This window comes from Harpia harpyja, chromosome 6, assembly GCF_026419915.1.
Source record: "Harpia harpyja isolate bHarHar1 chromosome 6, bHarHar1 primary haplotype, whole genome shotgun sequence".
Taxonomy (NCBI): domain Eukaryota; kingdom Metazoa; phylum Chordata; class Aves; order Accipitriformes; family Accipitridae; genus Harpia; species Harpia harpyja.
This window is the reverse complement of record NC_068945.1, coordinates 21,039,875-21,065,219: the sequence shown is the minus strand read 5'-3', so window position 1 is coordinate 21,065,219 and position 25,345 is coordinate 21,039,875. Positions and strand designations below refer to the sequence as shown.

The 25,345-nt window shown below is 42.8% G+C and overlaps 1 protein-coding gene across 1 annotated transcript in view; it reads left to right on the top strand.

The window, feature by feature from the left end:
- TMEM178B (transmembrane protein 178B) overlaps positions 1-25,345 on the top strand; it is a 238,129-nt gene that overhangs the window by 56,033 nt on the left and 156,751 nt on the right. Inside the window, exon 2 of the mRNA XM_052790169.1 lies at positions 8,422-8,535. Coding sequence (XP_052646129.1) covers positions 8,422-8,535 — 114 coding nt within the window. The remainder of the gene's footprint in view (positions 1-8,421; positions 8,536-25,345) is intronic.

Genomic DNA, 25,345 nt, shown 5'->3' with positions numbered 1-25,345 from the left:
AGGGTAATGAGAAATAAAACCAAATCTCAGAACACCTTCCCTCCACCCCTCCCTTCTTCCTGGGCACAACTTCATTCCCGGATTCTCTACCAACCCCCCCCAGCAGCACAGGGGGACGGGGATGGGGTTTACGGTCAGTTCATCACACGTTATTTTCTGCCGCTTCATCCTCCTCAGGGGGAGGACTCATCACACTCTTCCCCTGCTCCAGCATGGGGTCCCACCCACGGGAGACAGTCCTCCACGAACTTCTCCAACGTGGGTCCTTCCCACGGGCTGCAGTTCTTCACGAACTGCTCCAGCATGGGTCCTTTCCACGGTGTGCAGTCCTTCAGGCACAGACTGCTCCAGCGTGGGTCCCGCACGGGGTCACAAGTCCTGCCAGAAAACCTGCTCCGTGGGCTCCTCTCTCCACAGATCCGCAGGTCCTGCCAGGAGCCTGCTCTGGTGCCGGCTTCCCAAGGGGTCACAGCCTCCTGTGGGCACCTACCTGCTCCGGCGTGGGGTCCTCCACGGGCTGCAGGTGGATATCTGCTCCACCATGGACCTCCCTGGACTGCAGGGGGACAGCCTGCCTCACCATGGTCTTCACCACGGGCTGCAGGGGAATCTCTGCTCCGGCGCCTGGAGCATCTCCTCCCCCTCCTTCTTCACTGACCTTGGTGTCCGCAGGGTTGTTTCTCTTACATGTTCTCACTCTTCTCTCTGGCTGCCGAATACCTCCGTCCCAACTTTTTTTTCCTTCTTAAAAATGTTATCACAGAGGCGTTACCACTATCGCTGATTGGCTCGGCCTTGGCCGGCGGCGGGTCCGTCTTGGAGCCAGCCGATATAGGCGCTCTCGAACACAGGGGAAGCTTCCAGCAGCTTCTTACAGAAGCCACCCCTGTAACCCCCCCCGCTACCAAAACCTTGCCACACAAAGCCAATACACTGGCCAACGGTGTATTCCATACATGTGATGTCCCATCTAGTATAGGTACTGGGAAGTGGGGGTGGGGAATCACCACTCGGGGACTAGCTGGGTGTTGATCGGTGGGTGGTGAGCAATTGCACTGTGCATCATTTGTACATCCCAATCTTTTCATTACTACTGTTGTCATTTTATTAGTGTTATCATTATCATTATTAGTTTCTTCTTTTCTGTTCTATTAAACCGTTCTTATCTCAACCCACAGGTTTTGCTTCTTTTCCTGATTTTCTCCCCCATCCCACTGGGGGGGGGGGGAGTGAGTGAGCGGCTGTGTGGTGTTTAGTTGCTGGCTGGGGTTAAACCATGACAAGCTGATACTGCACCTCTACCCACTTACAGAGGTAGCAGCTAGGGGCTACAAACTTAGTCTTAAACCCAAAAGACACAAACCCCAACCTGTCAACTGAAGGGAGGCATCTGCCCAATTTCCTTGCAGCACACAGCAAGCAACAACCAGTACCAGAAGTTGATTTGCTTTATCTAGCAAAGCAAGTAGCAACAAGTCCTACTGGCAGAACCAAGCTGAACCTCAATTCAGGATGATGCCAGAGCCAGCCAGGAGCAAATGTGATCTCCTGTTCTAAAAATTTGGCCCATGCTGTGGCTGAAAATCTATCTGGAGCTCCATTAATTAGAACATTAGCTTCTATTTATGTGTATAAGTTAATGAATATTCATTAGATGTGTTGATTAAGGTGATGATATTTGCATATTCTTCCTAGATTTTTAGACCTTTACCCTTAGGTATTCTCGTATTCAAAATATTCATGTGGCACCAAGGGAAATTCTGATTAGGTATTAAGGGAAAAAAATTTGTAATGAAGGTGGTCAGGTGTTGGAACAGGTGCTCAGAGATGTTGTGCACCTCTGTTCTTGAAGGTATTTAAAACTTGACTGGACAAGGCTCTAAGCAATGTGAACTGTCTTTGAATTTGATTTTAACTTTGAAGTTGTTCCTCTTTTGAGCAGGGAGTTGGGCTGGTTGACATCTAGAGGACTCTTCTAACATAAATAATTGTACAGTTAATGCAGAAGAATAATGTTCCTACATTTTTTGCATTAATATACTTATAGATGGGCACAAATATGTAACCAGTACTTTCATGGTTAGTATTACTCCAGAGTTAATGAAATAATCCTGTCAAGTGTGTTGGAATACTTTCCAATGAAGTCTCTGCCTTCATTAAGATGATAGTTACTCATCACAAGTTCATTACTAGTCAGCATATCTGATTGCAATTCTGTCATAGCAGCTGGTCAAGGTAGAGCCTAATTTCTCCTCCTACCTTCCTCCAGGGTTTAGTTTGACCAGTCAATGCATGCTGAAACTGCAACAACAACCTTGTCTATATTAAGGTACCTCCCAGATGAGTTCTGATGATTCATGTGAAATGATTTAAGAGACTGAGGGCAGCACATACAGCTGAGGGCAATAATTCTTAAGTTTGCTATTCTTGAATGGCCAGGGTTGGTTTGGAGGCTGCTAGCATGATTTAACAATGAACTTTTCCAAGGGAGACAAGACTTTTAAGACATTAACAGATATATATGCCACATGCAATTGCTTTGTGTAACCTGATCCTAGTCCTAGCTATGATTATAGCCCCTGGAAAACTTACTGAAATGTTATGCAAAGAAAAAAATATAAACTTTCTCCACTATACAGATTTTCTGGAGATAATGTAAAAGAATTAGACGGCTAAATGAACAATCTACATCTTCTGTCTGCTTGGTGTGGATATAGTCACCCAATAAGGGAACAGTAACCAAACCATGGGATTAAGGCAATCTCATACAGAAGGCAGTTTCTCATAATGAATAGCAAATATATGTAGTGAGTGCAGTTTGCAAGCCAGAGGCTAAGATTCCTTTTACTAGGAAATGTTTGTGTAGTAATTCTCAAACAGATTTCTAAAAATTAGAGCTAGCACAAAGGGTGAATTTTGTGGAATAAATTGCTTGCTACAAACATCATCCAGAGGTATCTACAACACAGAAGAAGGAAAAGCTGCCTGGAGGTAGCGAAGGCTCGGAACATCCATGTCAGTTTTCAGGGAAGCTCATCATATCAAAAGCCTTGGCAGGAAATGTAATAAAACAAATACTAGTGTACAGCTGGATCCTTCTTAGAAATCAACATACATACTACAAGAGAAGAATGGCTACCACCTGGTTTCAGATCTCTGCATGTTACAGAAAGCAAGGTGACTGTGATGTCAGTGCTAGCTTGTTGTAAAGTCTGGAATGGCCGTGCCGTAGTCCATCCAGAGCAAGTGAGCATAGCTGTGAGCCCTCCAGCTACCAGAGGTAACTTGCTCACAGGCATTGGGTTAATCTGTACCTGAACCTTAAGGATGGTTCCACAACCTGCAGCCCTGAAAGGTAGGGGGAAAAAATGTCAAATCCTGTAGCCCTCACTGACATGAGGGGAGTATAGTCAGATAACCTGTGCAAGTAAGTCTTCTGTGTGTCATCTTGGGCTGGATCTGAAGTGATGTTACTGACACTTACTTAACTGCTCTCACAGATTACCCGTTTCATGAAAGACCATCTGAAGGACTACTTTGTGTTGCCAGCTTTCATATGAGTTGGTCTGTGTTATGCAGCAGACTAAACTATATGATCACAGTGACAGTGTAAATTCCTGAAACTTGACAACCACCTTTGCAAAAGTCAAGCTGACCTCACAGGGCAAATGCCTCTGGGCACTTCTGAGATCCGAACTGTAGGACTGATGTGACCAATACCCTGATGGCATTTTGAATTTTCATTCTATTTCTTAAATTAACAATGGGTAAAGACGGTTTCTTGGAGCAGTTTGAAAGTATTGAAATATTATTATATTTAAGGGGGGGGCTTGGTGATGAAGAAAAACACTGGCCCGAAAGTTCTGAAAAAAGTTTTCTGTTTACCCATCAGACAAATACAATATGGATACCAGCAGTATGACCTTCCTTTCAATTTCCTGTTCAGCTTAGAATGGGAGAATGGTTTACTTGCCCCCTGCATTACCAAACAGTTTGGGGCCTCTACTGGGGTAGTCTTTGCAGCCCTAGTAATGTAGTGGGAGCTGAATTTCACCAGCAGCTGAGCTAACATCAGGATATTGGGATAGTTTTGAAAATTGAATAGAAAAGAATTGCACAATGTTTTCAGGTGATATTTCTGCTATAGCACAGTTTAAGAATTTTCCTTGTAATGGAGAGAAGAGGAAATATTATATAATAATAAGGTGATAGCACAGAGCAATGTTCAACAAATATGGGAGGGGAACTGAGCAGGGAAGTGGATCAGTAAGAAGAGTGGCATGTTTGATGCTGTGAATACTTAGCTGCTCTGGATGAAGCTCTCTAATTTCCTTATCTCAGTTTTACTTGGCATCTGAACTTTGCTGGAACAGGGGGTTGCCAACCACTGAGTTACAGCTGCTGAATCCCCTCTGAGCATCTGTGTTTGTGTGAGGATGGTATGGCAGAGTTTTGCTCTGCATGGTTCTAGTTGCATCTTCCTGCTGATCCCTTTTCTAGTACTCTCTTTGAAGATGTCTGCCACTTTTCTTTAGGATTTTCAGCAAACACTTCCCTTTGATCAGAGGAACATGGAATATACTGCATCTGCCAGCAGAGCAGCTTTGTGGTTGTTTCATGTTTCTTGTGGCCAGCTATAACACTTGCTATGGCAGCTGCATAGGTGAAAAAACCCACTCACTGGTTTGCTCTATAAATACTGTTCCTAGCTATTTGAACAAAGTGCAAAGCTCACCCATAGTTACATTTGGTCTTTCTAAGTCAGTGCTGAAGGCTGGAGATGGTCCGTAAATTGCAGTTACCCTATTGAAGGTAGGGAAGGGAAAGTGTATGGGTTTTTTTATACTCTTGCTTCCTCACCCATCCCAAAGACTGGAGTGAACATAGCTATTCATTCATCTGAAGGTAAGGATTTCCTAGGGTTTTTCTGAGACGACTTTCCAGGAGAGCAGTAGTTCTGATCCTTGCTGCGGTCCCTGCCTCTGCTCTCCCAGAAGCCTCCAGGAACTGGATGTTTGGGAGTCTTGAACATAGTTTTCTTCTGTGTGGGATAAATAGGGAAACTTGATGAAGTATGAAATTGTTACTGCTACAAACTCATCCTTTTCCTAATTTTTATTGGCAAGTCCAGGCAAATGAAAGTCTTTTTCTAAGTTTCAAAAGCTAATTCTTATCTCTAGCTAGATATATGCTGATGCAGTTGCATTAACTCAGCAAGGTCACTCTTCTGCACCTGTGAGAGCAGGTTTAGATAAATGGCTCATGTTTAAATGCCAAGCAATTGCAAACCTTGTCAGTTTGGGCCATGAAAAGCTTGAGGTTCCCAGTAAGAGCCTACCTGCCTCTCCTATCAGCAGTGGCCATGGGGACAAAGATGGCTGCATGCTCTCTCCAGTGGTTGCTGCTGTTCTAGAGTCTGAAGTAATTGAAGTGCTGGAAGCTGATAGAAGACAGCTCTGAAAAACTGTCCTGTGAACATGGAGTTTAATACTTTCAGGATAGTGTAGTTCAGAGTCTAATAACCGAAAGCCAAAAGGCCCCATTAGCTCATGCGGACTGACCTCTGGTATATCATAGACCATTACAGTTCACCTGTTTATCCCTTTATTAAGCCCAGTAACTTGGATTAGACTGAAGTATCTTGAGCCCTGTAACAAAAAATTAATTAGGCTTACCCATTCTAGCAGTGGACCTATGCTTAATGCTGCAGAGAAGGGTGAAAATCCAGGAGCAGCATCCTTGTCTGTCTGACCTGGGGGTCTGTTTCCCTGTGTAACACAAGTAGCAGGGACAATTCCCAGATACAAGTGAATTTTTTGTACTCTGCTCAGCCCTGGCAAGTGCATGCAGTGGCCAGCCCTGATATTTTACAGACATGTAGGGACAAAGGAGAATGTATCTCACAATATACACTGAAGAGCACTTTACCTTCTGGTCCCTACAAACTCTTGGCTGGAATCGTGATGTTTGTTGGCTAATAGCATGTCATTCAGAGGTGGGAACAGTGTTGAAATACATTGTGTGGCTGGAAAGGAGATCATCATGGAATTTACCATTCAAATCTGCCTGTACTTCAGCTACCATTGAACCATTGCCACTGCAGTTGTACTCTTAGTTCTAGACAGTCTTTAAACATGTACTTAAGTCTCATTAAAGCCATAGGGATGTAAGCATAAGACCAAAATTATACTTATGGTGAAGTGATGACCTGAATTCAGACCATAATCTCTCTTTCTGCTTTAGGCTTTGGTCATATAAGATAGCGAACAGCTCACTGCATTACTACTAACACTATCTGCAGTAAGAATAAAAAGTTTGATGGACCTTGCTAGAAATTAGCCTCTTTGGTGTAAGAGGAGGTGCTTTCTGCTGATTATAGCAGAAATTATAGCAAATGGAACAGGATTTTTTTTCTTCCTTCCTTCTGTATGCTTTTATTTTGCATCTTGGCTCTGTGTCCTTGTCTGCTATTCTATATAAATCTCTTCTCTGGGCAGGTATCTGATAACTAAAGATTATTTTCTGACAAATAAGCATTTTCCATTTTCTTGCCAATGCTTCTGATCCATGAAAGTTTCTGATCCCCCCACAAAAGGAGACAGGGAAACCTATAGAAGGCAAGATTGCGATTTGGGGCTTTTTTAAAGCTCTTTACACACTAGCTGTCTTTTTTTTTTAAATACTGTTCTTGGTTTGAAACTTTAATTCTGGGCGTACATTTGGTGCCCAGATGGTGCAGACTCACACAGAAGCCCATCACGCTGTCAGGGCAGGCGGATACATATGTAAATATTTTGCCTTTTCCCCCTATAATATTTGGCTTTGTCTAATCTAATTGCTGTCAGAGGCAGAATGTGAAGAATGCTTAAGAGGAGCAAACAATGAGGACCTCAAATGTTTGTATTGCACTGACTTTGGAAGGCTGAGATGTAACTAATAATTTTGTTTCATGGTTTTTCTTACTCATGCTGTGAATTCATGGTGTATGATCTAAGTTCATGCCAATATTTTACAACCTGAGGTAGAAACTAGTATTTCTAGTGGTGTAAAAGCATATTTAACCCCTTGGAGCTGTCGATATAAGGCTAATGGCTCTGCCTTTTCAGTTCAGGCTGACAGTAAGTGTTCTCTACCTGCCTCTTGGTATAGCACTCTTTCTTATTTATGTAATTCATTGCTTCATTTAATTTATTTTATTGAGTGCCTGTCTTAATGTATTTTTAATACATAAAAGCATTTCCAGCATAGCTGCTTCTCTGACCAGTGGTAGCTAGTAGCAAACAGTGTGTCCAACCACCTTAAGGATGCCTATTTAGTTATTAAAGGCCTGATCCAAAATACCATAATATTAATGGAAAAATGAATTTCCTGAGCTTTGAATCTGACTGCTTAGTGAGAAGGTCTAATAAAGCCAGTGTTAGTTGAGGATGCAGGCAAAAGGGATGTAGGAAAACTTACTGGTTTTCATCAATGCAAGAATGGTTGCGCTATCACAAGTTTCTGATCAGGTGTGAAACTTGGCTAGGCTATAATCCATGGAAAGCATCAGGCTATGCCAGACCCAGTCCTCTAAGGACATTAACTATGCAGAGAGATGCCAGGAGATCAGGGCCTGGAGGTGTGATTATTGTAGAGGAAGGAAAGTGGCTGTAAAAGGAGAATGTAATTATGTGACCAGAAGACAAACAGAAGCAGCACGTGGTGCTTTTTTCCATGGAATGTAGATGAAGTCCTGACTACAGGGGAAAAAAATTGCCCATTTCAGCCATTTGTGTTGCCATCTGAGGCTCATTATTCAGGGGTGCCAATAAATTCTGTTTCTTAGCCTGCTATGAAAGTGTCTCGGTACTTTCAAGAGACATACCATAGCCTGTCACGTATCCTTCTGCTTGTCTTGCTTCTTGGCTGTGGGTTTTAAGGGGATCAGGAAAGTTGTTTACTATTTTTATATATATTATTTTTCCTGTTCTGTTCTTTATTACTGAAGGAAGGATCAAAGCTGTTTGCTTTGTTTGTCTCCTGGAGTATGGGCACTGAGACACATTACTGCACAATAAACTAAGATGTGAATTTACAGTTTCTGCACAGTAAATGCTGGTATACCTACTGCTAGCTCATAGTTCAGAGAGAAGAAATGAAAGAAGGGGTGACTTGCCACATATATATCGGATAGTGAAAGCAGACACTGGCAGCTACTGCAGGGCCTTTGGTGTATCCTAATTTTGGATTTGACCTTACCCTACAGGTAACTTGTGCCTGTCATGGGCTAGAGATAGCATTGGTTGTCACAGTCGACTGATGGTAGGGATTGCTTTGCTCCTAGCCTTTGTTTTTGGTTGTCAAGCCCATCTGGTCTACAGCTGGGAGGACATGTTGCATTCATTTAACAGCACTTTCTCTTCTGCATTTTGTCCTTCCCAGGAGCAATTGAGCGGTGCACGTACATCAAGTACCACTACTCCTCAGCGACCATTCCCAAGAACCTCACCTACAACATCACCAAGACAATCCGCCAGGATGAGTGGCATGCCTTGCGTAAGTGTTGCTGGCTTTCTTCTCTATTTTCCTCATGTGTAGTCTAAGGGAGGTACTCACTGGTAAATGACAACAGAGGCTTTGACTGGCAACCCACTCAGGGTCCTCCTCTCACATACAGTTTGTAGCAGGCTGATGGATTTGTTCTTAGGACCTACATCTCTGTTTCTGCTGCTGACTAGAAATTCTGCTGAGGCATGAGAAAGTGGCAGTGGGGAAGAGGCATTCATATGCAGAGATTAATATAAAGATAAAAACGAATAACAAAATCAATGCCCTATTTTTTAATACAGTAGATGCTCTGAATGTGAGCATATTCTCATGCAGTTCATGCTGCTGCTGAGTTTCCTGCTTCCAGGAGAATTCATTGCTGGCTTTTATTGTAGAATACATCCTGCTGCCAGCAGCTCCTGGGTGAGTGTGGCATCATTCTGCTTTGAAGATCTAGAAAGAGAAATGCTGCACCCTTTAAGGCACAGGGAAGGAGTTCAGCCCTCAGTGATAATTGTAGCCAGTGGTCACCAACTTGTAACATCTGCTGAAGCAACAAGATCTGACAGGGATGGAATTGCCTTGGGATGTATTGGCTGGCCTTAAAGCTTTTCTCTTTCTCATCTTGGAGATGGAAAAGGGTTTTCACTGATAAAATGGAAGAGGTAGGATTTCACAAGGAAGGATGCCACTGCAACTTGCTCTTGTTACTACATAGTCATGGGGATTAATGAATGTCCTGAGCTCCAATGTTTCAGTGGAAGCAGTTAACAGCTCCTTGAAGATGGCAGGGGTTGAGGGATGCTGATTCTGCTTGAAAACCCAGAAATGTGGTAGCGAGCAGCTACTGTCCGGACTGTCTCAGTTTGAGAAATGTGTAAGATCTCTGGTGTTTCCAGGGCTTTCAGTCTCTGTTTCACTGCTGCCTTATGTGGCTCTTGTTTTGGGAGGGTCTTTTTAAGCTCTGGGGAGGAGATGATGTAATGATATAGTTGATTTCCTGTATTGGTCAAGTCGGGCCTGGTTTGAGACTCATTGGTGCTTGTAGGCCCACCTGGTCAAATATGCTAAAGCATGAAGGAAGTTCTAGAAGGTCTTGCTAAACTCCTGACTTTTTTGAAATGTATCTGTGTGGATAAATACATATTTTTGTCGTGACATGATGAATAAAAGGAATATCGAATTCATGCCTCTCAAGGTTATAAGAGGCTGGTCTTGCAAAATACTGTGCTGTGCTCACTTGTCCTTGAAATCAGAACATCAGGTGGTTTGGTTCCCTTTAGGTTTTCTACTACCACCTGTCATTTCTGCTGGTGTCAGTTTTATGTTAACATTGCTCATCCGTGGGCAAAAAGAAACACACTCCCCACCCAAGACATCTTCTGTTAGGGTTTTTAGGACAGTAGGAAGGGTCTTTGGTTTATGCTTTTGTTTGTGTATGTGTGCTTTTGCCACTACTGTGAGCAACAATGACTTCTGCAACCATCCACTGGGAATCTCACTATTTAATGTAGGAATTATTGTCTTAAAGGAGTTCATCTTTATCTCAGCAATGGCTGAAATAAAGGGTTATTCTGTAGCTGTGTTTGTATTCTTCCCCCCCCCCCCCCCCCCCCCCCCCCCCAAATATCATTACTAATATATCTGGCCATGTAAGACACTTGGTGTGTGCATCCCTTGGTGGGATCAGCAAGTTCCTGAGCCTGGTGTGCTGGCAGCTGACAGGAGCCTTCGGTAGGGCATTCGTCAGTCTCCAGAGTGGCAGTCTAGACATACTGTGCTCGCACATTTACATATCTGATTTGGTCCGAGGCTCTTTCAGGGTGAGGCTGCTTGTTCCCTCCCTGGGGAGGGTACTCTGAGTGTGTGGGTGTGCATGCATATTTCTGACCCAGATTTTCTTGCTGGTTCATGAGTCAGATAAGTGTAGGTAGATGTAGATAGAACTGAAGATTGAATCTCCCCATTTAAAGACAGAGAGGAAGAAGAATACTTTGCTAAAGTGCTCTCTTCAGAGTAGTTAGGTGCAATGGTGAGTGCTTGATACATGGGGTTAGCCACTGGAGGATCTGGAGGTGACTGCATTTAAGAATGAACTGAACCTATATGACTATTTTCTGTGTAAGAACAGCAACCTTGCTGTTTTTCTTCAAAACATCTTTTCTTTTAAAAGAAAAGGGCAATACCAATCTTTTCAAATTGTGTTTTGGTTGAGGGGGATGTTCTCCCTTTGCAGTGGAGTAGACATAAAGTGGGGTAAAGTCTCTTCAGAAAGTCCCTGTAATTTTAGTCCCTGCCTTAGCAGCTGATCTGGTTCTATACCTCTAGACTAGCTTCACCCAGAGCACAGCTACTTCAGCTCATCACTGCTCATCCTGAGGTTAGAATAGTGTTTCTGAGTCAGCCTGGCTGTTATTTTCCTCTGAACAATTTCCTATTCAGAATTGCCCTTTTGCTGAGTGTTGTGACAAACAGCAAAAGGAGCAGGACCCAGGCCTGTTGTTCTTCCTGCTCTTGCTATGGGTAATTTCTTGGAATGGAAATGGAAAAAAAGTATTTCCTGATGAAACACTGGGGCAAAATGGCATCCTGGAGAATTTCAGAGGAACTAGAAAGGTAAAACCAGAGTGTCTAGTCACCCTATTAAAGAAAAATGCCTATTCCACACTGAAGCCACTGTTGTCCTTTGCCATATTTGTATTTTTGTAGTGGTTATTCTCCTTCCCTGGTGCATGGGTAGCAAACTGGTGCCTGGAAAGGAAATCTCTTGCTTTGCCTGTTTACTGGGTGGGTGATCAGAGGAGAAAGGGTTCCAGCTGTGCCCAGCAGACTGCTTTTTTTCAAACTGGTGGGCAGGACTGATGCTCCACCAGTTTCTCTTGAATTGCAGGAGTGGGTGAGGGGCAATTAATTTGAGGCTGAGAACCCCATGGCACCAGTCAGCACAGAAAGCAGATATTCTTCTACCTGTGCTGCCAGCTGTGCTAGAAGAACCCAGGGGAGCAGCTGGACCTAGAGGAATGTTTGGAGCTGACTTTATAATTTTTTTTTTAATATTTTTTTCATTCTACTTGACGTTTTCAAGTTGGAACCTTTGCTCCAAACTGATTGTCTATGGCAGCATGAGCTGGGGAAATGAGACTTCACTTCCCTGCAATCACTTCCTCTCAACTATCTCTGGTAAAACAGGGAGGGAAGGATGATTGCGGTATTGCCAGCACTCACCTGTCAGGAGATAAATGTTCATCTAGTTAGACAAAATGAGTATCTAGATGAGCTAGGAGGGAAAGGAAGAAGGGAAGGAAAGCTGTGTCCAACAACTTTGAGGATGAGTAACTGTCCCTTTATGGAAGATGCCAGTGTAATGATACGATTGAGTCACTGCCACCATTAGGCATTTACCCTGTCACATTTTGGCCCCAGCCTTGTGCACAGAAATTTTATCTATATTTCTGGCTTCTGAAAAACTCCAGCAGCATCACTGATGCTTTTAGAAGTGGAGGTATATATTATTTGAATAAAAATCCAAGAAACTCTGAACAGCTCTGTATTTATTCACATATGCATTTCCATGTGTTTTATGCTGTTCTCATAGGTTCACTTTCAGTGTACTACAGATTTGTGCTAACAAAACATGGAGAAAGCGATCATGGCAGGGGTTTGAGCTGTAGAATATGGTAGAGGCATGGGGGGGGGGCAGTGAGAGGCATTTTCAGGTGATGGAATAAGCACTTTAACTGGATGCTTGTACTTTAAGAAAGATGACCATAGAAAGAGGCTAAGTTGATGCTAACTTCTTTCTCTTGTCCCCAAAACTTCAGGAAACCATTATCTGGTATATTATAGCAAAGAAGGTGAAAGGCTGTGTTTGCTTTGAAAATGGTAGTACCACCAAGGCAATGAGGGGATGTGCTATATTCAGTTTGGCATCTTCAGGAACCAATGGTGCTGTTCCTTAAAGCCACTGAGGGGTAAGGCACTCAAAGCCCGGGGATTATTTGGACTACTAGCTTACTCCTTGGAACAAAACAGACACCTGTTGGATTGATGCTGTTTTATGCCATCAGAAGGACTGTAAGAAGGTCCTGTTTGGTAGGTTTTTTGTTTTGTTTTTCAAATAAGCTATAGATAACTCAGGCTCTAAATTGATCTTCTGCTGCAGTCTTTAAGAAACAACTGTTTTGTGAAAAAGGGTAACCACAGCATAGAAGATAGATGCAGAGAGGAGTTTCTAAGTATGCTTAAGCCAGCTATCTACATTTCATTGTCTTGCTGGGAGAGTTAGGATTAGAAACTTATTTTGAGGAAGCCAAATAGTGCAGAAAAGGGAGGAAGATGCAGATACGAAGAGAGGGATTGCCTTCATACTTTTGGAGCCAGTCTAGCTAGCATGATGATGGGGTTTTTTTGCCTCTAGCTTCTTTTGTTTAGACCTTATGCTTCCTTGCTCATTTGTTACCTTTGAACATACTTGCATTTGCTGTGGGACTTTTTTGTGTATCCATTCCTTGAATGATTTCAACAAGAACAATTGTGTAGATACTACAGGATTGTGGGTTACTCTGCTGTGGGCTCAGCAGACTAACTGCTGCTTGGAGCCTCACAGGGCTGATGCTTGTGGGTCACTCCTCATTCTTCCTCACTGTGGTCTTGGCAAGGGAAGGGTAAAAGGGGACTTTTCCAGAGTCACCTTCTCTCCAAGGCAGGTGAAGAAAGTATTGTGGCTTTAAAGTGCTGCAAACAAGCAATTTGCAATGTGTGTTCTTGGAAAAGAAATCTCACTCTTCTCTTAGAGAACAAGTCAAACCACTGTCTCTTTCTGTTCTCCTGCCTTGGTAGCTGAAATGGGACAAATGCTGCATGGTGCTCAGAGCCTTTGTATGGCAGAGGTCCCCGTGGCTTGTGCTGTATCACATGAAAGTCTCAACACCAGAAGAGAGATGAAAAATTCTTCCTTCTCTCCAAAAGCTTTTATTTTGCTGACTCACAGAGCCTATCATGCAAAGTAGATAGCTGTGTCTTTAAGTCTGTTATTTTTCCTTCCTCCCTATATATCAGAAACCCGAATTTGTACTTTGGATTAAACATGGCCACAAAAGAGGGAATTTGTCTGTTCTTCTCCAGCTTGCCATTGCCACCTAGGCCTGTCTTCCACAGCAGCTGTGTTTTGTGTCCAGGAACATGGAGAGTGCTGCATCTGGGTGGAAAGTGGCTGAAATTGCTATGGAAACTGATCTCTTCTTGCACAGCTTAGAAATTGTCTCACCAGACTGCTTTAGAGAGAACCAGTTCACAAACAGGTAGCTGATGCTTCCTGAGAAATGGTTAGAATTTCCTGGGTTTTTCTTGGAAATATTCCTTGTCTGGTACTGTGGGTTCTCCTTTGCCTTTCTCCTACCCCTTCTCCACTTCTACTGTGAGACTGCAGGATATGGGCTCTGAATTTAGAGCATTGGCATGGGGAGCTGCATTATCAGGAGAAGAGGAAGCATAATGCCTTTTGTTAAGTGGAATGATAAGGTTTGTCTGTGCTGTTGAAAACTGCAATAATCCCGTGTTTGTGGTGGTCTGAAAGCCATTTGCATAAAAAATGAATTGTAAAGTCAAAAGTAATAGCCTGCCACATTCTGAGAGGAGCAAGTATTGGAGGAAATGAAGGATTTCTACAGGATGTAGAGAGTGGTAATATTTTAATTCATATAACATCTATGCTGAAAGCTGAATGGATTTTATCAGCCTTAATGGTCTGAACTTTGCAGGAGATTAAGGATTCCTCATTTAGGCCTACAAAGCGCTCAAATACCTCCTTATACCCAGTAAAACTACTGGGGAGGGGCTGGAAAAATCTCCTTTTGTGGAGGTCAGTTATGGTACTGATAGCAGTGGCAACAATTAGCACTCTGGAAAAGACTATAATGTCTATACTTTTAATTTCTACAGGCTTCCCAAGCCTTCTCATTCCATGGAACAAGATGTTGAGGTTTGCACAGAAGCTCAGTTGATAGCTTGACAATGCATTAGTAACACCAATAGGCTCATGGGCTTGACCCTCTCTGCTTTTATAAGCAACAATAAATATTTCATTGTTGTATCTGTATTGAGTGCTGACCCGAGAGAATTTTTGCTTTTGTTTTTTTTCCTGGGTACTACTGAAAGCAGTGTTTGAAATAAATAGGCAGCAGCATCCCACTTTACTTGCTCCTTTCTTCCACTCTCTCTCCCATACTCCCTTGGGTCTCCTTCCATTCCTATCTTCCTCTACAAGGAAATGCTGTTTCATTTTTAATTAGCTACCTTGACCCCCAGATGGAGGTACACCTTGAAGTATGACACCGTCCTGCTGGTCAGTGCCATTTGGCTGACAATATGATGTCATTCCTTAATGCATTGGTTATTAAAGCAGACGGGGCAGCCATCCTGGAGGTTAGTCAGGCGGCAGGTGCTCACATGCCTGGAGGTCTAGTGTTGCTGGATCTCCACCATATTTGTTGTTCCCATAGCTAATGACCAGGTGGTAGTGACAGACCTTCTCATTTCTCTCCCTCTCTCTGCTGTAGGGTTTTCTTCATATCCTGCTATTTCAAGCTAAGATATAAAAATGTTTTTTTGGCATCAAAATCTAAGACCTATTTTGAAATCTGTAAGGGATTTTATTGCCTTCTGCTAGGCTTCATCTTAGGATCTGCTAATATGGCTGTGACCTTAATACCTACACTAGTGAATAGCTTTCTCAACTGCTTACTACTTTTTATTTCCAATACTACCTTTGCTTCTAAGAGACAGAAAAGCAGGGAAGGAGTAAGGGAGGGGGTCAGTAGGTCTCCCAGTCCTGAGTTGACAGGGGTGTCCAAGCAGAAAACATGGCTAAGATTTGGGAAGGGAGGAAATGAGGAAAGGGGTGAAACTTTGTGCTGGTGAGTTGGGAGAGGTGAGACAAGGGATTACTGAACATTGAGACTGGGATAAGGGCTGGAGTGGTGGGCTGGAACAATTTGGAAGGGGATGTGCAAAAAATGGCCAAGGTCTGTGTTGTTTGTGTGTGGAGGGGGCTGGGGAATGAACAGGGAAGGATCCCCTCCAAAGCCTTGTTCAAAGTGCACAAGTCAGGAGTCCTACTGTACATCTGCTGCTAACACACCTGTGAAACACTGGCAGAGGGGAGGTCTCATCCTGCTTCCTCAGCTGGCAGGTTCTTCTGCCAGCTCAAGTAACAGGGGGCTCAGAGGTGAATCAGAAGAGTCTTAATCTGCTGATGAGCTACTTGTCACTCTTCTGAATCAGTAAGGAACCCCACACTAGAATTCCTGCTTTTGCAGTTTGTTGTTTGTTTTAAAGTTAAGAAATTAAGATGAATATTTTTAAGGTTGCAAACAGAAGCATGTAAAGTTAGGAGATGACACAGTTCAGGCTGCATACATGGCCTTAATTTATCTCCTCTGAGCACACTCATTATCAAGTCTTTAATTACTGTAATCACATACTGTGTTTTCCACAGGACCCCTGCCTTCTTCCATACATTTGGGATATTCTGTTTCCATTCAATGATGTTTTCAAAGTTTGATTTTTTTATTGCTTAATGTATGGTTGCTGGCCTCTATTACAGAATACCCAACTCCTGCTCCAAAGACAGAGTTAACCACTTTGAGCTTTGTCACACTTCTAATTATTGTATTGAAGTATGGTGTGTAAATATAAAGATATTAATATCTAATAACCTTTTGAGGTGGGCTATATTTTTCCATTTTAGGTCTGGCAATCAAAGTTAGCTGGTTTAGGGTTTTTTTGGGTGTCCAGTTGGAGATGACTTGGGTTTTACAGTACTTAACATTAAATAGCTTTTTGTATGTTCAGAGCACAGTTCACATTGACTTTCAGAGCAACTCTGAGCACTCCACACCCTGTAAATCAGACTTCAAATGGTCACCCAACTCACACTGGGTCAGAGTAAATGAGGAAAATATGGCTAGAGACCACCTCTAAAGAGATTTCTTAGACTAATCGACATATCACCAAGGACTTTGGGGGTAAATGTAGAGGAAAGTGCTTGTGTGAGAGGGAGGAGGAGCTGTGTCAGCTGACTGATGTCGGCTCCAACTGCTCTTTGCTAGGGGGGTTGCATGTGTTCTCACCTTTTACATGGACCCTTTCAAAGGGTCACATTCTTGTATTTCCTAACACTGGCATGTTTGACTTGGCAGCCTTTATAATATTTTGATATTTTCTGTTTGCTTTTGGTTTTTGTTATGTTTGTAATTGCAGGCACTTGGATTCACCTTGGCTTAGGCGATGTTTTATGTTGTCTCCCACTATTATATTGGAAAAAAGACGACATGTTTTTATCTTGATCATTGAAAAGAGTCTTAGGGTATTTACGGAGATGTTCTGAGTGCAAGAAAATTGAGAGCAAACCCCCTCAAGCCTTACTGGTGATTTTTTACAAAGGAGTATTAGAGACATTTTGCCTGTTGCAGTGTGGAGATGTTGACAGGTAAAACATACCATCTCTAATCATTTCCAGTCATTCAGCCAGTCAAAATATAGCTTTATTAATATGCATACAGAGCGCTCTGTTTCCCTTCTTTCCTTCTTGAGAGACACAGTGGGGGAGAGATGGGCGTTTTTCTATGTCTCTTGGCTAATCAAGAATGATGCCTTGTGCATTCTTAGGGTGAGAACACAGGAAAGAACAAACAGGATGATCTAATGGGTCTCTTCCATCTGACTTCTATAATTTTTGATTTATATACCAATTTAATACCTGGTTTATGATGATTTATATCCCAGTTTATTTATACCCCGGTCTGATGCCCCACCCCACACTGTTAGCAAGATGAAAGCCATCCAGTTAAATATTTCAAGGTGATTATATGCCACATGCCACACACAGAGTTAGTAATGAGAAGTAAATGCTTCCTTGCTTCAGTGCAAGAAGAAAGACTTAAGTGGAACATTTTGGAAAGGAGATTATTGTGATTTGTTCAGAGAGCTGCCCACCATCCACAGGGAAACATCACTGCAGCCAGCATGAGAGAGATGCCAACAAACTTTGTGTCAAACAACCTGGCTTTGACCCTGACAGAAGCTGCAGGCTGAAACATGTAGATGATTTTTATATGTTGATAGCTACTAGGCAGTGGTTGCCATTTTAATTACTGTTTTGCAGTGATGTTTTTGTACATTGAATTACAGAATAAACCTGATCCTCATGTACCACCAGGATATCCTCCTACTTGCTACTTTGCAAAGGTCTAAAATGTGTGCATATTAATGTGTGAAAACTATAATGCAGCTTTACATCCTCAGATTCTTCAATTGTTAACTGGGCCATGACTATTTTGGCCATGTTGTCAGAGCTGAATGTAGTTCTGGCCCAGGAGGATTGGATGAAGCTGAAGGATTTGTTCTAGGGCCCATCCCAAGACTCCTTAATTGGCTGGGTGAATCACAGTTTAGCTGTTCAATTATTCCCTGCCCACCTCCAGGAACTGATTGCACAGTTGGTGAGGGAATAGGAAATCAGGAATATAAATCAACTGCAGGTATCTCCTGTGGGACTTCAGAGTTCAGTCTCGCAAATCTCATCTGGCTGCTCTGGACGTAGGTTATATTTAATGGAGCTTGAGCCTGCATGTCCCTCTACATCACTGGAATTATGACAGCTAATTTGAATCTATTTACTGCTAGTGTGTCCAGTGATCAATATCTCTTTCATAAATACAAACTCTCTCTCATCTCTGCCTCCATCAGCTTTGTCTTTTCTGGCTTGCCCTTTGCATCCCTATTTCTTTGGGTTTTTTTTCCCCCAAACTTGATTCTCACCTAGATATTCTGAGAGAAGGAAATCAATGGAAGAATATCAGTTACTGACCTAAGAGGGGCTTCTTTACCATACACAACTAAGGCTGTAAATAATTCAGTAGGGTCCCTGTCTTTTCTTTCCTCCCATAAGATTGGGTTTATTAAAATTTTATGGGAGGGGACATGGAGGTGGCCGAATTACTGGTTTTATCTGATACAATGTTTAGCAATGCATTAGCTTGGTACTAGTTGCTTTTCACTCATGATCATAGGCATGTATTAAATCAGTCTTCCTTGTAGAAACCATTCTGCAGCATGTTATAATCACGTATTTGAACATGATGTAATACCATTCCTTATAACTCACTCTCATGCCTGATTGTGTTGCCGTGGGAAGAAAAGTGTTAAACTGCCAAGGCAAGGCTTAATTTTTTTTTTTCTTCCCCCCCAGTATCGGGAGGAAGTCAGTAGTGGCATGAATCCATATACACAAAGATCCTAATCAGAAGGGAGCAATAAGCTGGGGACTAAAAGTTTGGTTCTGCTTATATTTTACCAGAATAATAATTCTACTGAAACAAGAATAGATATTCTGAGATAAAAATAATGTGAAATCAGCATCTGGGTACAAAATACTCAGGAAAAGTGCTTCTTCAGATTTTAGACTTTTTGATACTTGAGTGAAAATGAACAGATTCCACAATTACACTTTTGTTAATGCTGCTGCTGATAGTGTGTAGTGCACCTTCTATCCTAGCATTTTGAAACACTTGGGCAATGGTTTTCACTCAGTATCCTTCTGACTTAAACAGGATGCTGAAGAAGGAATACAACCCGAGTACACCCATTTCACATGCAGAAAAAGAGTTACAGAGAAGTTAATTGACCTGCTAAATGTCATGCAGAGAGTGAGTGGGAGAGCCAGAAACAGAACTCAGGTCTTTGGACTCCCACTGCTGTAAGTGCTAGACAATGCTGCCTCCTATAGTGCCAGAGATTATGCAGCATATCTCCTGGAAAAGACCATTGCAAAACCCTATATCAAGGATAACGGTTTTTCTAAATGTATTAAAAAAAAAAAATTTTTTTTTTCAAGTGAAAGCTTACTGGGCAAAACCAGAATCCATTACATACATTAGTGGTGATTTTTCTCTCTGAAATAATGGCAAAAGAACCATCAAAGTCTGGTAGTGAATTAAGGTATACAAAGTGGGGATTCCTCAGCACCTGCTGCAAACCAGGTCCTCGGAGATATCAGAGGGTGAGAAACTAGAATCAATAATAACTTCAAAAATTATCTCCATTAGAATATGTGTAGGTGGTGTGGATTTTCTGCCACATATGAACTGGACTCTAAACCAGTGTCCTCACTGACTGTCATGACAACTAATATGCACAGCAAGAATAACATACTGGTACTCAGAGTTTTACCTGCAAGTAATCTTAACTGTCATTTTATTTGAAAAGTAATTAAATGAGTACATTTTGAGAAATAATAATTATCAGTCCTATTACTGAGCCATAAAATAATCTGGAAGAAGAAATGCACACTGAATGGAAAACTGTAGGCAAATAATTTCAAAATGGTCTTCCTCATATGGCCTGGGGAGAACCTGTCCTGTATGGTGAATCCTCCTTGGCTAGCAGAGTGGCCACAGCCAGCTCTGCACCTCATCCCAAAATGGCATGGGTGAGCCATGAAACCGATTGACAGGTATAGCCCTGTACCATGATTACTAACTGTGAACCATCCACTGCCAGGGCATATTAGAGCTACCTGTGATTTATTCCAACATAAACCTAGGTTGAACTGGTCTTTGGCTCTTTTCAGGAGTATCTTCATCCCTCATGGAACTCAGCATTATCAGGATCTATGTGTTGACTTATTTCTGATGTATTTTATTGCTGTTTAGGTCTTTGCATGAAAGCAGGATTTTTATTCAGCAAATAAGCCTTGCCTCTGACACTTAACCCTTCTCTGGAGCGCTAGCCCTCTGTACTGACTTTAGCTGATGAAGTTAAAACCTGTGGTGACATCACTTCCAGGGAGGACCAGATTTTTTTCATGTAGAAGGAATTGAGGATTTTTTTTTTTTAAGAAGCAGACAATTCATGCAAAAGCCTCTTGTAACAAGGAACAGGGCAAAGAAATGTAAAAACTACTTGATATGGCAATAGGGTTAGCTTTTCAGAGCTCCCAAAGTATTCCAGCAGGAATCAGTGGTTCTCTGAAGACGTGAACTGACAGCTCTGCTAGGTGAAGCTTTTTGATGGACCAAGGATAGCATAGGTAGGAGCACTTTGAAAATCTGTTTGATGCATAGATGGATTAGATCATTTGATGTATCTTGTTGGCTGCTAGTTTGTAGGATTCTCTGATTAATGGTTCTGGCCTTGGCTTTCCATGGGAAGGCACCCCTATGCAAGTAAGAGAGCAGAGTTCCAGAGGCAAATGAATCGCCATTTTATGGCAGTCAGATGACACCAAGTGCAATTTAAGGATATTCTTTTTTTATCACTGTTGGGGGGGGACTCAGTATTTTACTAGCCAGAAAAGAGAGGCTATTTGTCATCAGCTGATTGGATTCATGAGTGTTTTGCTGTCCTCTTCTCACAGAGCAGAACAGTTAATCTGTTGCTGTACAAAAGAAATGCTTATAGAAGGCATAGTAGATACTGTTGTAGGGGCTAAGACCCTGTAGTAAGGTCTGGGAGGCCCCTAAACCTGGTGGTGTAGTCCCCAGAAGAGATGCATTAGCTGAAAGGGTTCCACCTGAGTGGAGGACTTGGGAGAGCTAATCCTCAGGCAGAAATGGTCTATAAGAATTGCAAACTTGGCTATGAAGTTGGCAGGACCTTCAGTCAAAGAGGATATAGGCAGGATGCTGATGTGGGCCAAAGTTATTTGTAGAGGGATCTGACCCACACAGCAATCCCATCTTGGTGGGGTTGGGGGGAACTAGTTTGGGGCAGAAAGCCACCTGCTTTGACAGCTTCCTTTATTTTGATGTTGATACAAGGGGAAAGACATCTGGTGGGTGGCTGTTTAGTGGCATGGTTGGCAACTGGAGGAGCACTGCTGCTTTCCAAGCCTTTTATTCCTGTATTGTAGGCATGAGTAGAGAAAACACTCCCAGGTGTAGGAGCAGGACTCTTACAGCCTTGGAGAGTGGTGAGTGAAGAGAGGAACTCCTTGTATGACTGGGATGCTCTTTTTTTTTTTTTTTTCTTCTGAGGATGAAGGTGGATGAGCTTTTAGTGGTGCCTTTAAGAATATGAATAAGGAAGCCAAGGTGATGTGTGTAAACACCTGGGGAGAAGCTAAAAGAGAAAACAGAGAAAAATGGAAAAGCTGCTGGGGGAAATAAAAATGCAATGCCTAGATGCTCTTCTGCGCTCTAGTGAGCCTCTCTCCTCTGTTTATTATGCATCAATGTGGATGCATTAGATTCATGTGAAAATCAAACAAATTCCTGACATCGCTGGCACTGCTGAGACAATAACCAAAGCTGTTGCCTCTGTCACTTTCCTTTTGCAGCAAAGTCTGATAGCGAATGAGACCAGCATGAGCTTGCCATCACTCACTCATTACTTTTTGAAATTTACTTCTCAGTCTGTGTGTGTCAAGCTCTTGGCACAATCCTGATAAGCAACAGAAAGGTTGAGCAAACAAAGCGAGCCTTTCCACAGATCGATAGAGATCAATCTCTTCATTTCGACAGAATGACAAAACAAAAACAGCAATTAAGTATATTTGATGCTGATAGCTACCAGGCAGCTCCCAAAACCAAAGTAGCAAGGGACACATAGGAGAGCTCTTGCCTGCATGTTATTTATACTGACCCCATCAGAGGGATGATGTTAGCACAGACATGAGGATCACACAACAGGTAGATGTGCCTTGAGGCATGTGCATGGTGGATCCTGGCCAAGGTATTTGACTAGGGCTAGGTTTGTTATTTTGTTATTTACTAGTGGTCCATGACACTGGCTGAAGTGCCGTACAGCTTTAGGCATACGTATGTCCTAGACCACAGCGTCTAGAGCAGAGCTGCAGGTCACATGAAGATGAGACTTTACTTTGGTGTTAGTCAATATCTGTAATGTAGATTGGTACCAAATCATGTGCTGTCCAGTGATACAGCACATCTGGTGCACTGACTTACATAAAAGTCTGGGAGTGGGATGAGTTAATTCATTTAGGTGTCATTAGATCATTCAGTCAACCATGTGGGACATAGCCACACCAGTGCACTGAACGCCAACAAACCTTACAGGTATAGCTTGAAGGCAGTGTGACTAAACAGTGTGTGAGATTCACTGGACTTGGTTTCCTGACCGATTGCTGTGTACTGAAAGGCTTGCTCACTGTTGCATTCAAGTATCAAAATGTAGGTTTTGGTGAAGTAGTTTTAAAAGGTCTGATAGTACAGAGTATTGTCAAGAAAATAGTTGTCCTGGTAGGATCACTGGCTACTTAGAGCACCAAGTTATAAAAATGTTCTTGTAGGCACTGCTGTATATACACATCTTATACCCACCTGTACATGAACGTCTGGGTTGGATATACAACAGGTGGCACAGGAGAGAAAGCAGTGTAAGTGGAATATTACTGCTAGAAAATATCAATAGCTGATGCTTGACTCTTATGAAGGAGTGGAAAACTGATTTTTCAGTTGTCCTGAATTCAATGTGTTGTTTTGTTTCTCTTGCTACAATGCTGGCATCGTCAATAAAAGTAAATGAGATGCAGTTTGATGTGACTGTTCTGGTGGGCCTCTGGTGTGAATGAACCGACAGCAGGAGCAGAACATTGGCTCCTGCAATAAGATGAGTTTTCTCTTTATTGGGGGGGGTGGGGGAAGGCTGAAATAATGTATTGCTTGTGAAAGCAAGAGACTTGACAGCACTGGCTAAAACCAGGCATACTGCAGGCAAGGACTGGGCACTTTTCCCAGTTACAGCCGTGCTGGTGTGCTTAATCACTGTGTACAAACTGTTGTTCTATCAAGAGTTGATCCCTTGTTGGTGTGGTGTACTCTCTTGTCTTCAGACAGCTTTGCTGCTGCATCTTGAGTCTTCCCCTGCACTACTGCCCTGCTTTTCCAGACACATAGCACTATTGCAGCTGCAAGCTCTGCTCCTGGGGCTGCCGCTCATGTCAGAACATGTCTTGCTTCAGTGTCATGCTCTTCCTGGAGGAGGTCAGATCCTGTAGACTAGCATCCATTTATAGGGTATGAGTTCAACTCATGGCGCTGATCTTTAGGTCCCTGGCTTTATCCAGCCCCTATTTTGGGGGCAGAGAGTGTCTGTGTGATGCATTTATATGCTTTTCATCATACAGTTATCTAGAAGCACTTTGGCCCCTGATGCATGTGTATTGTAACTGGGCCTGACAGACATGTCCCCGAGAACTTGTTGCACCAGTAGATTTCATTGGAGAGCAAGAGCTCCCTGGAGGGAACTGGTCAGCTCTTATTCAGTTGTGAAGTGGGAGAAATAGAGTTAGCGTGTAGTCAGTGATTTTGGCTTTCTGTTAGCTGAAGGCGTGTGCTGAAGGTGCTACTGCAGTGCAGCTGGAGGAGTGCAGAGGGGCCGTGGGCCTGCCTCCAGCCCCTGGGAGGGGAAGGCTGAGGCTCAAGAGCTGGCTGCATTCTCGTACTCCCCTTTTGCCTGGTGGTGCCCCTGTGTGAGTCCTCCTGGGGGTTTTACCAAACCGAAAGCCTGTGACAGGGAGATGTACTGCTGGTGAGTGGGGGAGAACAAAAGAGCTGCAAAAAGGGAGGTCTAAAAGCTTATAGAGCAACATCATGTAGAAACCACGGGAGGTGGAAATCTTTCACTGTAGCATCAAGTGAGACAAAATGCCGGTACCTCAGGCAAACAATAACAAGCCCCAAGTTGATGGAGCCACCTTCCTGCAAAGCCTTAGCCATCGCAGCTGTCCTGCTCTGCCAAAGCTGCTCTGAGGCTGCTCCTCCCTCTTCTCCCTCTTTAGGGAAATGACAAGGGGTGGTCTGGGGGAAAGGTGCCAGCAAGCACAGAAGGGAAGAGAGAATAGAGAAAATTTGATGTTGAATGTATTCATCACCATCTATTCTAGGGTCAGTTGTTGTCATTTTTTGTATTAAATGAGGTATTATTTTTAGACTTCCAAATCCATACATGGAAATTATTCTCAAGTGTTCCAGCTTTTATCCTGTACAAAAAAAACCCCCAATCTCATCTTGATAGCACATTTATTGCATTATTTTGTATGATTTCTTTTTATCCTTTCTTTTTCCTGCTCCAAAAAAATTATCCCTTCTTGCTCCCCTACCTTGGCTAACATTACTGGAGATGCAGCAAGAGAGAGCTCACTTGTTGCTTTACTGTTCTGTTAGAGTTATGGAGGATGTGCTGGTGGGTGAAGAAGAGGCTTAGCCAGCAGCCCACCCACTTCCTTGTGATTTTTCTTCAAAGAAGAGTCTGACAAAGAAGAGTTGTTCTGTTGCAGATTTGCTGAGTTCAAAGGGAGTGCCCTACAGATATGACTGATTAATCCTTAGAACTGGCACGTAAAGCTTATGCTATGCCACTGCTACTAATGTTAATGGGAGTCAGACAGCTTACTAGTGCATTGCTTTAAAGAGTAATAATTTACCCAGAAAAGTCCTGAGGCAAGAGAAGTGATAGTTGTTTATTAATTCTTTCGTAAATCCTTTTGTCTATGTTGCTGGCATTTGGTTTCCATCCATTTCTAAGTCATGACATTTTGCTGAGCCCTGGGCCTTGAAATGGGAAGGCAGGATTGTCTTTTTTCCATGTCCTTGAACTCTTTGGTGCCAAAAGCAGGTGTGTATACTAGAATTTCAGGCTATATTTACAAAGGAGCAACAAAAACCTTATAAATGTCTTTGACACCCTCTGTTGCACGTGCAAAATTAGTGGCTGTAGAGGAAAATGTGACCTTTAGGCAGCCATCAGAAAGCACACGGAGAAAGCTGCCCTGTTAGCTTTGATAGATAGCAGTCCTGTA